Consider the following 17,176-nt stretch of genomic DNA (forward strand, 5'->3'; position numbering starts at 1 on the left):
GTCTATTGTCTCATGTAATCTGGAAGATGAGTGGATGGGGGGGTGGGTGCAGTTTTCTCTGTGGTGGGGTTGGGTGGACTGTCCCGGGCTCTGTGGGGCCGGGGGGCGCTGCTGTGCTGGTCCCCTGGTCTGGATGGGCCTGGGCCCCCTTTCCCTGGCGGGTCGCGGAGTATGGGAGTGCCTACTGGGGTCAGCGGGGGAGCTGGCCCCAGGGAGGGGTCACCTGCCTCTCCCTTCCTTCCCTCCCCATCTCCAGCTGCCTCCCTCTTCCCGCTCCACCACAACCACCCACACATGCAGGGCCTTTGAGTAGGGGTATGTCACCAGGGTGCAGAGGAGGCTACCCCCCTCTGTCCCCTTCTGGCTGCCTCTGCCTCAATAAAATTGAGGCAGAGGCAGCCAGCAGAGTCAGCAGGCACGCCAGTGCAGCCCCCTCTAGCTTCTGCTCGGTGGCTACTGGGCGACCCCTCGTCTGGGGATCTCCTCAGCTCTTCCCAGGAGGGTGGCACGGATGCCCCTCCAGTGGTCCTCTTTGGGCTCTCGCACTCTGGGGCCTCTGGATATCTGGAGCCTGGATCTCCTCCATGCTTGCTGCATGCCCTGGAGGACGGGGCTATGGCCCTCTACACCCTCTAGCAGACCGTGTTCATAGACATAAACTACACCTTTCCTTGCTGCTACTTCAAAGCACGTTGTGCGCTGTCTGTCCTGGGTGCTGCACAACAACATTCAATATTTAGTATTTACTGATGTTTACGCTTAGCTAGATTAATGCGATGGTGTTTGGTATGTTTTTTTGCTTGTTTTCTGTTTTTCTCTCAACAGGTGATCCAGGAGATTTTTTTTTCTTTATCTTTTTAAGTGCCCTTTCTCACTGTCCCTCTTCCCTTCTGTTTTTCTTTTCCTTCATCTTTCTTTCTCCCTTTCCTATCCCCCAGTCATGTTTGTCCCGTCTGTAACATCTGAAAATAAAATAAAATAAATAATAACAACAAAGGTCGATCAAATGGACTAATACGGCAAGGCCATGATGATCCATTTTGCAAAGTAAATCCACTGGGTATCCCTGTTGGTCTTCAGACAGCAATTCTGACGGCTAAAGAACCAAATGGGACAGGCAAAAATAAAAAAATAAAATAAAATAAATAAAATACAGAAAGCTGAAAGCAATTGAACATGTACTCATTCTTCTCTTTGTTTTTTTAACATCAGTCTTCCTTTTTCCATATATAATGATGATTTCATTTATTAGGGTAAGAAAAGCAACCATACCTGTGTTAAAAATAATAGAATGTAATGTTCTGTTCAGCATTTTATTAAAATTTCCTATCAAAATTGCTTAATAAACATTTATTTTGTTTATTTGTATTTTATTAGTATTTTCCTTAAATGTGTTAAATATATATTTTCTCATCTAAATGTCCACTGAGCTGTGAGCCAGGGGGCGGTAATGCGCCTTAATATTGGTTGCCAATCAAGAAGAAGAAGAAGCTGTGAGCCAGGAGGGAGGGGGTGAGTGAGTGATTCGTTCGCTCGCTCTTTGATTCAGCACAGGAGGGAGGGGGTTAGTGAGTCCTGAGTGATTCATTCGCTCTATGATTCAGCACAGGAGGGAGGGGGTGAGTAGCTCAAATGTGCCTTTGACTGAGCTAGAAACTTGCTTCTCTCTCTTTCTGTGTGTGTGTGTGTGTGTGTGTGTGTGTGTGTGTGACACAGAGAGAGAGAGAGAGAGAGAGAGAGAGAGAGAGAGAGAGAGAGAGAAAACCTTTTAATGGGATGATCTCATTGTAAGATTCAAATTCAATATATTTAGACTGGTTGAATGAATTGGATCTTGTGTGTATGTCTCTCTGTGCATGTGTGTTTCCATATGTGTCCATATTTGTGATTGTGCGGCTGTTATAGATTTTTTTGCTGATTTTTTTCATTTAACAAGTATATTTGAGGGACCCTCAGCATGTTCAGCATTTTTTCAGCTGTCCATTTTGTTTTTCCCATTTTTCTGTTTAACTTATTACTATTGTGCTAAATCATACTATTTCTGCTATTTTATAAGATTTGTGCTAAATATAGTATTTCTGATTAATTATAGTTTTTCTACCAAATCATAGTACAGTATTTCTGCTTTTTATAGGATTTGTGCTAAAACATAGTATTTCTACTAAATGTAGTATTTATGCTTAATCATAGTATTTCTGCTTTTTATAGGATTTGTGCCTAATATAGTTTTTCTGCTAAATTATAGTATTTCTGCCATTTTATATCATTTGTGCTAAAACATAGTATTAATTTAAAATTACAATATTCATAGTTCATCACAGTGTCTCTGGTAAATCACAGTATTTCTGCTATGTTGTACTATTTTTCTAAATCATAATGTTTCCATAATGTTTAAGTATTTTTGGCTAAATATATTCTTTCTGTTATCTTATACTATTTCTCCTAAATTCTTGTATTTTTGAGAAGTTATCATGCTTCTGGTAAGTTACAATATTTCTGCTAAGTTCTGCTATGCTATTATATTTCTGCCAAGTTTTATGTTTCCTCTAAGATATTGCAGTTATGCTAAGTTATTACATTTTAGCAAAGTTCCTCAGTTCCTTCTGCAAAGTTTTTACAATTTCTGCAACTTTTCAGCTTCTTTAGCTAGTTTTTGCATACAGCTTCAGCTTTAAAGCATCCACACTGCATTTTCGCAGGAAATGCAAATTTTTCTAGTTATCATATCTCGTCCACCTGGGCCTTACACAGAGTTTCTGTCTGATTTCTCAGACTTTATATCTAATTTAGTTCTGAGCTCAGATAAAATAATTATTGTGGGTGATTTTAACATCCATGTAGATGCTAAAAATGACAGCCTCAACATGGCATTTAATCTGTTATTAGACTCAATTGGTTTCTCTCAAAATGTAAAAGAACCCACCCACCACTTTAATCACACTCTAGATCTTGTTTTAACATATGGCATCGAACCTGAACATTTAACAGTGTTTCCTGAAAACCCTCTCCTGTCTGATCATTTCCTGATAACATTTACATTTACAATAATTGATTACACAGCGGTGAAGAGTAGACTTTATCAAAGTAGATGTCTTTCTGAAAGCGCTGTAACTAAGTTTAAGAATATAATCCACCCACTGTTATCACCTTCAATGCCCTGTACCAACACAGAGCAGAGCAGCTATCTGAACGCTACCCCAACAGAGGTCGATTATCTTGTTAATAATTTCACCTCCTCACTACGTACGACTCTGGATACTGTAGCTCCAGTGAAAACTAAGGCCTCAAATCAGAAGTACCTGACTCCGTGGTATAATTCTCAAACACGTACCCTAAAGCAGATGACTCGTAATCTGGAGAGGAAATGGCGTGTCACAAATCTAGAGGATCATCATTTAGCCTGGAGAAATAGTTTGCTGATTTATAAGAAAGCCCTCCGCAAAGCCAGAACATCTTACTATTCATCACTGATTGAAGTAAATAAGAACAACCCCAGGTTTCTCTTCAGCACTGTAGCCAGGCTGACAAAAAGTCTTCCTTGACTTCCAGTTGCACCATAAGATGTCTGCACCGACGAGAGCTCCCAGTCATCTCAGCAAAAATGTTATTATTCATTTTGTACTGCTTTCTATTTCTGTGCATACAGCACGATCATACACTCGGTATGACAGACAAACGATTTTGGAGCTACGTTCGTCAGCCAGTTCGGACTTTACAGCGGGTTTCGACAGGAGTTTTATATTAGGGGAAACAGTAGCTATGTGAGTCGGCAGATCAACAAAGTAACTTATGAAGACAGAATTAGACTTTGGGGGGCGGTAAATAACAGCCATGACAGTTGGAACAGGTCCTGAGAGTTGACAAACAATGGATTCAAAGGAACTGTAGACATGTACAGACAACAGTGTGACTTTCCAGTTCTCGCGATAGATTACCGTGAGACCTCCACCACGGCCGGACTTACGAGGTTCGCAGGTGTAAACAAACCCCGGGGGGGTGGAGTCGTTGAGCGACGAAAAGTCATTGGGCTGTTGCCACGTCTCGGTCAAACAGAGAAAGTCAAACTTATGATCTGTGAGTAGATCCAGAATTAGATGACCCTTGCTCGTAAGCGAGCGGATGTTAAGGAGGCCAAAATTGACGTCGGTGCTGTCAGACTGGACAGAGGTGTTAGTCGACCTGGGCAGGCTGGCTAAAACACTGTGATCAACAGCCCTGTCGAAGTTTAGTGGAGGACGACGAGGAGTGGACCAGAGGGTCTGTATTGGCTTAGAGTCGTCATGGTGGAAATTCCGACGAGAGCCCCGGTGAATATACTTTCGGCGAGGGAGGAAGGCGAAATCTGTGTGGAGATGAAGCGGCGGTGGAGAAGCCAGGTGAAAGCGGAGACGGAGAAGCTCGTCAGCTGAGTATTGGTAAAGTCCAGCACTAGGTCGGTAGACCAATGACATAAAAATCCAGACCCATACGAGCAAGACACAGATCCTGCTAGGCCACATCACGGACAGTCAGATAAGCCAAACAGTCAGGTGTACGGATCCAAGGGAGAAAACGGCCAAACAAACAGGCAGATGGACTACACCCAAAATACTCAGGCACTTGCAAAATTCGCTAGATCACCAGTAAGATGTATCAAAGAATATATGAATAAATAATAATAAATAACAAATATGAATAATATATGAATAGAATATAAAAAGATACCAGGAAGCCGCGCCAGCGTTCACTCAACCGGAAACCTGAGGATCAGCAATATGTAGCCTATTGGCTAGATGATACAGTTATAATGGCAGTTTGGCTGGAAATGGAGGGAGAAGACTGTATGCCTTACTCTCGTGGTGCAATCGCATTGTCTCCTATTTGTTTTAAAAAGACATACTAAAACTGCCATCCAGTTATTCACAATACAATTCAATTTGGAGACAGATGGTGAAAGAGTATAGTCTCAGAGCATTCCTGTTCTGACACCTATTTTGACACCTATTACAGCTAATCCTGCATTTACACCCTCCATTTTAGATGGGACATTTGATTGCTGAAAGGAAATGTGGTTGCAAAATGTGGTACACCTGTATTTCCAGGGGTTCTTCACTTCATTTCAACAGCTTAAGGAGAAGTACAACTTATTAGCCTCTGCTTTCTTTAGATACCTTCAAATAATGAGTTATGCAAGGTCCCAACTCCAAAAATTTGAGTCTGCAACTGCAGGTAAGCTTGATCAATGCCTGGTGGATTGTATAAAAGAAAAGCATGCTGTTGGTTTTATATATGAGATATTACAGTCACTGTGACAGAAGGATACGGGTAAAATAAAATCAGCTTGGGAAAAGGTAAGAGGCTCGGAAATTCAGAATGATATCTGGGCTAAAGGGCTACATTATGTTAATTCCTGCTCTATCAACGCGCAACAAAGGTTAATTCAGTTTAAAATTATTCACAAATTGCACTACTCAAAGACAAGATTACATGAGATATTTCCTGAAACGTCACCAATTTGTGATAAATGTCAATGTGCAGAAGCTGATCTGCTTAAAAGTGTTGTAATGTGTACCAAGTTACAATGTTTTGGGGTTTCTGTGTTTTACTTTTTTTCCAAACTTTTTGATAAGCAATTAGACCCTGACCCCATTTTGATTCTTATTGGACTGTCGGAACAATCTAAAAAACGTAAGCGTGCACAGACTTCCCTCCTGTCCTATGGCCTAATGTTTGCAAAGAGACTGATTTTCCTGCTATGGAAGGGATAGGAAGTGCCCTCTCTGAAAACCTTGATTTCAGGACTGACAGATACTCTTAATCTGGAAAGGATCTGCCTATTATAAATGACAAACTGGACGACTTGGATCAGATTTGGAGGCCACTCATTGAGTATCTGGAAATTATGAACAAAAGAGAGTTTATGTGATCTTCACCATAGGTTAAAACAAGCTGATAGCACTCTGGGATAAGGGAATGGTGTGGGGAGGGAGGGGTGGGTTGTCCCCCCCCTTGTTTTTTGGTCACCCTTTTTGGTACTTTCCACTGTCTTGTTTGCTTTAATAGTTAATTATATGTTATTGACTGGAAACAGGCAATTTGGATTTTTGCATCAATCCTGCTTATTACAGAGAAACTACCATGTGTGTTTCTATGTAATAATCAAAAGTTTTAAGCACAACAGTTACATTCTGTATTATTGCATTATGTATTATATGGTAACAATATACAAACATGCTAAAACATCAGCCAGTAGCACCTTATTATTGTAATGAGATTATTCCAAGTAAAACTGTATAAACATGTAAAGATACAAACTCACAGACATTATTTCCCTATTTCACACAGGTTATCATATTGTTACCCAAGTATTACGATACTCTTACTAACTGCTTTTACCTCGTGGACATCTCTTTATTTACACATTATTACTCCGAGTATTTGGGTCCAATTTCCATGTAATGTTACTCAACTGTAACCACTGTTATTCCTACGAATTTCAAATACGAGGCATCAATAGTGTGGAACAAAAGTAACAAAGAAAAAGGTTTTATAAAGACTGGCACTGCTGTATTTTATTACTGTTGGAGATGTTGTGGTACCTGTTTCTCTTATCTTCTTTATAATCAAGTTGGTGACCTTCATCACATCATCAGTATATGTCTCCATGATCAAATCCACTGTCTCCAGTTCATCTGCTGTCTCCAGTTGGGACTGTTTGATGGCTGGAAAACCACCAAGTACCTGAGGATCCTGAAGACACCTGTGGAAGGCTTTCAGCTTCTCCTCACCCAACTCCTCCAAAATATCCAGCAGCTGTTCATCTACAGACGTCTCCATCTTTCTCTATAAAAACAGGAGAGGACATTTTCAATGCAAAGGCCAACATGGAATAGTGTGTCCCATGTGACTCATCAACAGTTTTCACACATTACACCCTGGTCTGTTTCTGATATGTGATTTATGACCCTCTGTTTTTAATCCTCAGTTCACCATCATATTTTAACACAGCAGGAAGATACAATGGTCTCTGTCAGGACCCTGGAAACAATCACACAAAAAAAACTATTATAAAAAAAATGGCCCTCTATTTGTTTTTGTTGTTATCATAAAATAGTTTTACGTGCTGACAGGTTGCTTCGTATTTGTGTATGGAGTAGCATGCCCGCATGAGTCCTCAGCACAACAATAATTTTACACGATTGTAAAGTTTATGCTTGTAGATCAGAATCAGAATCAGAATACTTTATTGATCCCTGGGGGAAATTATTTTTTTGTTACAGTGCTCCATTATAAACCAACATAAACCAAACATTAAGACAAGACAGACAATACGCTAACTAAGAATAGCACAATATATACATATATATATACACTCAACAAAAATATAAACGCAACACCTTTGTTACTGCTCCCATTCCCCATGGGATGGACGTAGAGACCTAAAATTCATTCCAGATACACAATATAACCATCCCTCCCAAACAGTGGTCACAAATCAGTCCAAATGTGTGGTAGTGGGCACATCTGCCATATTGAGATAATCCATCCCACCTCACAGGTGTGCCACATCAGGATGCTGATCTGACATCATGAGTAGTCCACAGGTGTACCTCAGACTGCCCACAACAAAAGGCCACCCTGGAATGTGCAGTTTTGTCACACAGCAAAATGCCACAGATGCCACAAGCAATGAGGGAGCGTGCAATTGGCATGCTGACAGCAGGAATGTCAACCAGATCTGTCGCCCGTGCATTGAATGTTCATTTCTCAACCATGAGCCGTCTCCACAGGCGTTTCAGAGAATATGGCAGCACATCCAACCGGCCTCACAACCGCAGACCTCGTGTAACCACACCAGCCCAGGACCTCCACATCCAGCAGGTTCACCTCCAAGATCGTCTGAGACCAGCCACCCAGACAGCTGCTGGAACAATTGGTTTGCACAACCAAACAATTTCTGCACAAACTGTCAGAAACCGTCTCAGGGACGCTCAACTGCATGCCCGTCGTCCTCATCGGGGTCTTGACCTGACTCCAGCTCGTCGCCGTAACAGACTTGTGTGGGCAAATGCTCACATTCGATGGCGTCTGGCACGTTGGAGAGGTGTGCGCTTCACGGATGAATCATGGTTCACATTGTTCAGGGCAGATGGCAGCTGAGAATGTCCCAGTTCTTGCATGGCCAGCATACTCACCGGACATGTCACCCATTGAGCATGTTCGGGATGTGCTTGACCGGCGTATACGACAGCGTGTACCAGTTCCCACGAATATCCAAGAACCTCGCACAGCCATTGAAGTGGAGTGGACCAACATTCCACAGGCCACAATTGACAATCTGATAGACTCCATGCGACGATGTGTTGCACTGCATGAGGCAAATGGTGGTCACACCAGATACTGACCGGTTCTGGGTCCCCAGACCCCCAATAGCGCAAAAAACTGCACATTCCAGGGTGGCCTTTTGTTGTGGGCAGTCTGAGGTACACCTGTGCACTACTCATGATGTCAGATCAGCATCCTGATGTGGCACACCTGTGAGGTGGGATGGATTATCTCAATATAGCAGATGTGCCCACTACCACACATTTGGACTGATTTGTGACCACTGTTTGGGAGGGATGGTTATATTGTGTATCTGGAATGGATTTTAGGTCTCTACGTCCATCCCATGGGGAATGGGAGCAGTAACAAAGGTGTTGCGCTTATATTTTTGTTCAGTGTATATACATAAGTCACTCATTAAAAGATCATGTCATATACAATTTCAACTCTACATGACGTCGCAATTTTTATTCTGTTTTTGAACCATCATCTACACACTTCTGATAGATACAGGCAGCAAACATCAGCAGCAGTGATTAATGGCCTCACAGTGCCCTGTAGAGAAACGGAGGTGTAATATATCACACACTGTACCAGAGGGAGAAGCTGTGTGGATTTCGGTTAACTGGTGAGTCTAAACTGGCTGCTGATGTGAGCGAGATGAGTGCTCAAAGTGTTCAGGATAAAGTGCTGTACTGTATGAATGTGGACTGTGATCAAAGTGCTCTGAGAGGTTAGAAAGAATTGCTCTGTGTGAATAGAAGTACATTATAGTATATTACAAATATGTACAAAGTCCTCTGTAAAACCTTCAAGGTGTAAAGAAGGTGAGGTGAAGGTGTAAAGATCAGGACAAATTCTCCACAAACACAAATCTTATGATGCGTTTGTCTTATATGTGTTTTTAGAATGTGATGTCTGAGAGCTGCAGTGGTTCTGATAAAGAGTGAGCAGTCTGAGATGTCAGTGAGCAGTAACAAGGAGAAAATGTTTGCTGCCTGTTGAACAGAAACACTTTCCAAGACAATTGAAAGCTGAATGATCAGAGACACTTACAGCAGTGACGCTGAGTCCTGGTTCTCCTCACAGATCCAAGAGTTCACAGAGTGGAGCTGAAGACTTCACTTCACCTGAGCTGGATCACCTCACCGGCAAACACTGACACAATAAGTCTCAGAACTTCCTGTCGAGCACAGCTGGCTCCACCTCAGCCTCTAAAACCTGAATGTTGACTTCTTGGAACAAGCTGGTTTGATCTGTTTGTGTTTCCAGTTAAAGGCAGGGACAGTGTCACTTACACACTTAAAACTGTTTTATAAAACACTTGTGAACAAACACTGGAAGAAGACATCCAAAATCCAGCACTTGGGATCTGTTGTGGTACAAGTACTGCACCACCACTGAGTTAGTGTTTGTATAAATGTGGTGAAGCAAAGCCAAAAAGAAAAACCCCACCATCATGTGTATAAAAATACTTATTGGATAAATAATGAAAGAATCAGCACAACATACCAAAGAAAGAAAAATGAGGTCAGGGCCTCAGACAGAAATGATAAAGATATAAAACATGACAGTTGTATATGAACACAGGTCTGAACAGGTTGGTCCTGATCTGCTCATTAAAATCTGCATTATCTCGCTTTTTCATCTTTAATCACTGGTGAAATAAAGCTGCTTTGTTTGATGATGATTGATGTGGTTGTGTTTCCTGCTTTCAGTCTTCCAAGGAAATTTTCAGACTAGAAATACTAGAAACCGCCTGCAACACAGTTTCAGTTGGCAGCGCCCCTGCTCTTTGTGAAGCAACAACAACATGTTATTTAACAGATCTGTAAAAAGACTAACACAAACCAAGAGTTTAACTTCAAAACTGAATTAAACACATTTTAATTCGGACTTTTCAAAGGTGTCAGGGTTACTTTGTCCATAGTTTAAAACATATTTCCATTCTTCTTTATCTATCCTGGGAGTTTCTGCAAAACCTGAATGAGCAGAGGAATGTTCAGTTACAGCTCCAGGCTTCTCAGCTTTAACCCCTGCATGAGTGACAGTCAAGTATCACTCCTCAGGCTCCTTTCAGACTACGTGGCTTGCTCAACTTGTTGGTGCAAAAAGGTGATTAGCTGAAAACTTGGCATGTCTCAAAATGGTGTGCAGTGTGTCCTTAAAGATCTGAGAAAGAATAGAATAGAGTAAAATAGCTTTTTATCGTCATTTACAAATACAATGAAATTTTGAGTGCTCCACACCAACTGTGCCAGGATAAAATATAAATATTAGAAAGCTCTGCTGACAATGACCCACACCCATTTTCACCCCTGGGCCGTGTGATTAGGCAGAGGATCAATAGTGGCTCCACAACCCTCTTAGGGACACTCCCAACAGGCCTTAAAAATCTGGGACTCTCCACCAAATGTTCTCAGAAATGAAGAAGCTTCTCAGACAAAAATTAATGACGTTCAGTCTTTTCCTTCCAAGCTCCTGAGATCACCATGACCTGGGTGACTGAGAACCACAGACATCAATAAAACCACACATGAGTGATGGTAACTGGTAAATATTAACGTTTAATAAGTTGAGTTCATGTTTTTATCATTTTCCAATACTGTTCCTCTGATTCAGGATTATGTGTGTGCATTGCCGACACGGTCGTTATCATCCTACAGTCCTCTAGACACACTCAAAACTGTTAAGGGTAGCTGCACACCAGAGGTGTGAAGTATCCATACATTCATCCATCCATCAATCTTCTTCTGCTTTAACCAGGGCCAGGTTGCAGGGGCAGCAGCCTAAGCAGAAAACCCCAGACCTCCCTCTCCCTAGCCACCTCCTCCAGTTTATCTGGGGGAACACCAAGGCGTTCCCAGGCCAGCTGAGAGATATAATCTCTCCAGCGTGTCCTAGATCTGCCCTGGGGGCACACAGGAGGCACCCTTGTCAGATGCCCAAACTACTTCAACTGGCTCACCCTTTAGAGGAAGCGCATTTCCGCCACTTGTATCGGCAATTTCATTCTTTCGGGCACTACCCACAGCTTGTGACCTGAGGGTAGGGACAAAGATTAACCACTAAATTGAGAGCTTTGCTTTTATGCTCAGCTCCCTCTTCACCACGATGGACCAGTGCAGCGTCCGCATCGCTGCAGCTGCAGCACCAATCCGTCTGTCGATCTCCCGCTCCCTTCTCCCATCACTCCTGAACAAGACCCCGCGATACTTGAACTCCTCCACTTGGTGCAGGAACTCGTCCCTGACCCGGAGTGGGCACTCCACCCTTTTCCGGCTGAGAACCATGGCCTCAGATTTGGAGGTGTTGATCATCATTCCCGCTGCTTGACATGTTCGAATATGGTGTTCGTTATCACCAAACTGAGGTTTGCACAGAAGTCCAATAACAAAACACCGTTCAGGTTCAGATTAAGGAGGACGTTCCTCCCAATCACGCCCCTCCAGGTCTCGCTGTCACACACGTGAGCATTGAAGTTTCCCAGTAGGACGACAGAGTCTCAAGGCAAAGCAACCTTCCAGCACCCCATCTGGTGCTGGGTACTCTGAACTGCCCCTCGGCGCGTAAGCACAGATGACAATCAGGACTCATTCCCTGTTACCTGAAGGCGCAGGGAACAAACCCTCTCATCCACCGAGAAGAACCCCAACGTACAGGCAGCAAGCCGAGGCGATACCAAGATACCCTCACCAGGGGCAACTCAGACAGAGTCCAGCCCCTCTCCAGGAGACTGGGTCCAGAGCCCAAGCCATGCGTTGAGGTGCGCCTGACTATATCTAGCCGGTACCTCTTAACCTCACGCATTGACTCAGGCTCCTTGCCCGCCAGAGAGCAAGGAGCAATGCACCCGACCCCTACGGTGCTTCTTTTTTCTTTTCTTTTTTTGTCCCGTTTTGATTTATAGCCATCAGAATTGTTGTCTTGAGGCCAAGAAAGATGCCAAGCGGATTTATTTTACCAAGTGGATCATCATGGCCTTGCCATATTGGTCCATTTGATTGACCTTTATTATAATTATGAATTTATTTTATTTTCAGTTGCTACAAACGGGACAGACATGACTGTGGGATAGGACAGGTGGAAAGAATGAAAGAAAGAGAGGGAGAGAAAGGAAACCAAAGGGGAGAAGAGACGGTGAGAAGGGGGGGAAGAAAGAAAGAAAAAGAAACAAAACTCCTGGGTCACCTGTATGGAGAAAAAAAAAAACAGAAGAGAAAGCAAACAACAAAGAGCAACATAATAAGAAAAAAAAAAGCACCATCACAATAAACTAGCTAGCAGTAGATATCAATAGTTACTAAATAATAAACGATATTGTGCAGCACGCAAGATAGACAGCGCACAGTGTGCTTTGAGGCAGCAGCCAAGAAAGCTGTAGTCCGCGTCTGTGAATACCCATGTGTACACCTGTGTGCACACCTGTGTGGATCAGCATGCTTGCATTCCAAAGGTTTCTCCATGTAATGATCTGCTAGGGAGTGTGGGGAGCCACAGCCCTGTCCTCTATGGTATCAAGCAGGTATGGAGGAGATCAAAACTCCAGACATCCAGAGGCCCCCAGAACACAAGAGACCAAGGAAGACCCACAGAGGGGCAGCCGCGCCACTGTCCCAGTAAGAGCTAAGGAGAGTCCCAGATGAGGGCTCATTCAGCAGCCGCGGAGCAGAAGCCAGGGGGAGTTGCAGTGACGCGCCCGTGAGCTCCACCGGCAGCCAGCTGTGCCTGAGTGACCGAGCCCCAGGCCGAGAGGCTGGTGTGTACCTGGACGCCCACCCCCAGATACAAAGAACCACCAACGCACCGACACCTGAGGGAGTCCGCCACTGGCAGGGGAAGTGGTGGTGGGTGGAGATAGGCCTCCAAACCTTGGAGGGCCTGAGATGTCCCCAGAGAGGTGGCGTCTGATACCCAACCTGACATATAGACACAGACATACAGGCACACACAGACACAAACATCCATTCCCACCCTCATGCTCTCATGTGCACTTCACACTCAACCGACGTGGAGACAGACATAAAGAGACGCTGTATACACGATCACACTCCGCAAGCGAACTCTACGAACCGGGTCTAGGTACCCTTGCCCCTGGAGGGGGGAACTGCACCCAGACCCAGGTGGTGTTACCCTTTTCCCTGCCGTGGGGGGAGGCAGACCGCCCCGACTCCGCAGCAGCAGGGAGGCCCCACACTCCAGACCGCAGTCGGACGGCCAACTCCTCCTAGCCCCCCTGCTCCAGCAGGTCACAGAGAATGGGGGTGAGAGAAGACTCCAAACCTCCCTCCACCCGCTCATTGTAGTGTTGATGCATGTGTGTTCTAAGGTGCAATTAAAACCCAGGAGGGCATGGAGCTACCTGCCAGAGAGCAGCAGGTAAGCGCATAGTGCCTCCTGCTAGCCCTCAATGTCTACGTGTATTTAAAATTGAGAGGTGGGCAATGACGCCAGGGGTGAGGTGTACACCCTGATGGTAACTTGGACTCCGTGTATCGTGCCCACCCCCAAGATCCTATATGTATGTGTAATGAGGGTGTGAGTAATGTGAATGTCTAAGTTGTGGGATAAAATTGAGGCAGAGGCAGCCAGAAGGGGACAGAGGGGGGTAGCCTCCTCTGCACCCTGGTGACATGCCCCTACTCCAAGGCCCTGCATGTGTGGGTGGTTGTGGTGGAGCGGGAAGAGGGAGGCAGCTGGAGATGGGGAGGGAAGGAAGGGAGGGGCAGGTGACCCCTCCCTGGGGCCAGCTCCCCCACTGACCCCAATAGGCACTCCCATACTCCGCGATCCGCCAGGGAAAGGGGGCCCAGGCCCATCCAGACCGGGGCCCAGCGCAGCAGCGCCCCCCGGCCCCACAGAGCCCGGGACAGTCCACCCAACCCCACCACAGAGAAAACTGCACCCACCCCACCATCCACTCATCTTCAGGACTACATGAGACAATAGACGCCCAGGCTGAGATCTTCCTCCACCTCACCTGTATCTCCCCCTCCTGCAGAGAGTTCCTGAGGAGAGGAAAGCTCCTGCAAGGTGTGACAATCTCTCCCCCCCCCCCCCCCCCCCCCCCCGGTTGAAGAGCCCCCCAGGTGGCTCGACACACCGGCGGCACCCTGCGCCAGGGATGGGCCCCCATGCACCCACCCGCCCACAACCCCGGCAACACACAAACCAGGACCCAAGGCCCCGAGGCCCGGCCAGGGCCCCAGCCCAGAGACGGAGCGCCCCCAGAACCTCACACCCATCCCGGACCCACCCAGGGGCAGACAGGCTACCAGGTCAGTAACCCACGTCCATCAGCACAGGCCCTCCCCTAGCCCTGCTGCACGCAGCTACGAGGAAATAGTCAGAAAAGAGCCCCCAACCGGACATGACCGCTACCCCGGGTTGAGCCCCCCAAGGAAGATGCCTCCCTGTAGAACCAGAAACACGTAAGCTAGTGCAATAATTTTTTTTTTTGCATATGAAACCAGAGGAGTTGTACTTACATCTTATGCCATCAGCCTGTCCTCGGTCATGGTTTCCTTCCACATATAGTTTTGCAAAACTTGCATAAAAACCACTTGCACCAACAAAAACATAATATTCCAGAAACACGCTTTGCTGATATGATCAGCTGTTCGTAACACTTCCTAAGTTGGACTAGCCGTCATCGCAAACTATTGTATGTCCGCCAATACCGTCCCAAAACCGGAGGTGGCGTCATTTTCGCGGAAAATGTAGTTTTTTACTTATAGGCCTTACAAGGCTATACTGGTGTTTTTAAAAGTCATGTTTGACTTCATGCTTTTCTGAATAGTTTCTGGGATGCTTAGAACTCAAATTGCGCTGCTTTAAATAGTTTATTTTGATGCACATGCTGTTTTCTTTGCAAACTTGCATTATAATATTCATTTTCATTTTTACCGCAGTATATAAAGATTGGTGTGCCTCAAAAATAAAATTATGAAGACACTCAAAAGAAAATTTCCTGTTGTTGTCAACTATTTTTTGCAACTTTTTTGTATTTAAAGTTTTGAGGGATAAACCTCTTAAATTTCTCTAAGTAGAAATATATGTAATAAAAAACAAAAACGATTTTCAATTTTTTTGTTGTTTATTGGACTTTTTTGAAATTTATGTAATTACTATGGACTTAATGCATACATATTATTAAAATATGGGCTATAACAGTTGTATAGCAACTTGAAATGCTCCCACAAATGGCACAAATGGCACAAAAAAATTGAAAATCGTTTTTGTTTTTTTTTTTACATTTTTACATGTTTTTGTTGCTGCAAGTGGTTTTTATGCAAGTTTTGCAAAGCTATATGTGGAAGGAAACCGTGACCGAGGACAGGCTGATGGCATAAGATGTAAGTACAACTCCTCTGGTTTCATATGCAAAAAAAATTATTGCACTAGCTTACGTGTTTCTGGTTCTACAGGGATTTAAAAATAGTTATGCAAAACGGAGCGTGCCTGTTCCAACCAGCTTTAAAGGGTTAAAAAAGTATTTGTACTTCATTGCTTCTCTGCTCCCCTCCTTGAATTGCTACCTTATCGTGGTGGAAGGTTTTGTGTGTCCCAGGGATCCCAGGGACTATATTGCATGGAGGCTTTTGCCCCCTGGTAGGGTCTCCCATGGCAGATTGTCTGGTCCCTTACCCAGGACCAAAGAGCGATTCAGAAGACCCTTGTGAGGATATCACAGAGGTAACAGTTTACCCTGTCTGGGCCATGGGGCCCGCCCGGGCAAAGCCCAAAATGGGGACATGGGCCCAACCTCCTGCAGGCCCACCACCCGCCAGAAGCGCCGTAGGGGTCGGGTGCATTGTGGGAAGGAGCAGAGGCCCTGGCGGACTGATCCCCGGCTACCAAGACTGGCAATTGGGACATGGAATGTCAGCTCTCTGGCGGGCAAGGAGCCTGAGTCAATGCGTGAGGTTAAGAGGTACCGGCTAGATATAGTCAGGCGCACCTCAACGCATGGCTTGGGCTCTGGACCCAGTCTCCTGGAGAGGGGCTGGACTCTGTCTGAGTTGCCCCTGGTGAGAGGCGGCGGGCTGGTGTGGGTATCTTGGTATCGCCTCGGCTTGCTGCCTGTACGTTGGGGTTCTTCTCGGTGGATGAGAGGGTTTGTTCCCTGCGCCTTCAGGTAACAGGGAATGAGTCCTGATTGTCATCTGTGCTTACGCGCCGAGGGGCAGTTCAGAGTACCCAGCACCAGATGGGGTGCTGGAAGGTTGCTTCGCCTTGAGACTCTGTCGTCCTACTGGGAAATTTCAATGCTCACGTGTGTGACAGCGAGACCTGGAGGGGCGTGATTGGGAGGAACGTCCTCCTTAATCTGAACCTGAACGGTGTTTTGTTATTGGACTTCTGTGCAAACCTCAGTTTGGTGATAACGAACACCATATTCGAACATGTCAAGCAGCGGGAATGATGATCAACACCTCCAAATCTGAGGCCATGGTTCTCAGCCGGAAAAGGGTGGAGTGCCCACTCCGGGTCAGGGACGAGTTCCTGCACCAAGTGGAGGAGTTCAAGTATCTCGGGGTCTTGTTCAGGAGTGATGGGAGAAGGGAGCGGGAGATCGACAGACGGATTGGTGCTGCAGCTGCAGCGATGCGGACGCTGCACTGGTCCATCGTGGTGAAGAGGGAGCTGAGCATAAAAGCAAAGCTCTCAATTTAGTGGTTAATCTTTGTCCCTACCCTCAGGTCACAAGCTGTGGGTAGTGCCCGAAAGAATGAAATTGCCGATACAAGTGGCGGAAATGCGCTTCCTCTAAAGGGTGAGCCAGTTGAAGTAGTTTGGGCATCTGACAAGGGTGCCTCCTGTGTGCCCCCAGGGCAGATCTAGGACACGCTGGAGAGATTATATCTCTCAG

At 45.3% G+C, this 17,176-nt stretch overlaps 1 protein-coding gene across 2 annotated transcripts in view; it reads right to left on the reverse strand.

Annotated features, from left to right (window-relative positions):
* The window catches only part of LOC146712285 (protein NLRC3-like), a 43,945-nt gene extending 34,390 nt beyond the window's left edge, over positions 1-9,555 (reverse strand). For both annotated transcript variants that reach the window (XM_085451997.1, XM_085451998.1), the window contains exons 1-2: positions 9,361-9,555; positions 6,579-6,822 (exon numbers count right to left, since the gene is read on the reverse strand). In XM_085451997.1, coding sequence (XP_085308123.1) covers positions 6,579-6,816 — 238 coding nt within the window. In that variant the 5' untranslated portion in view covers positions 6,817-6,822; positions 9,361-9,555. The remainder of the gene's footprint in view (positions 1-6,578; positions 6,823-9,360) is intronic.
* Between the last annotated feature and the right edge of the window lie 7,621 nt (positions 9,556-17,176).

The sequence above is a fragment of the Copadichromis virginalis genome, linkage group LG3 (assembly GCF_057382275.1).
Source record: "Copadichromis virginalis isolate Kocher_CV1m ecotype Utaka linkage group LG3, C_Virginalis_male_GT1.1, whole genome shotgun sequence".
Taxonomy (NCBI): Eukaryota; Metazoa; Chordata; class Actinopteri; order Cichliformes; family Cichlidae; genus Copadichromis; species Copadichromis virginalis.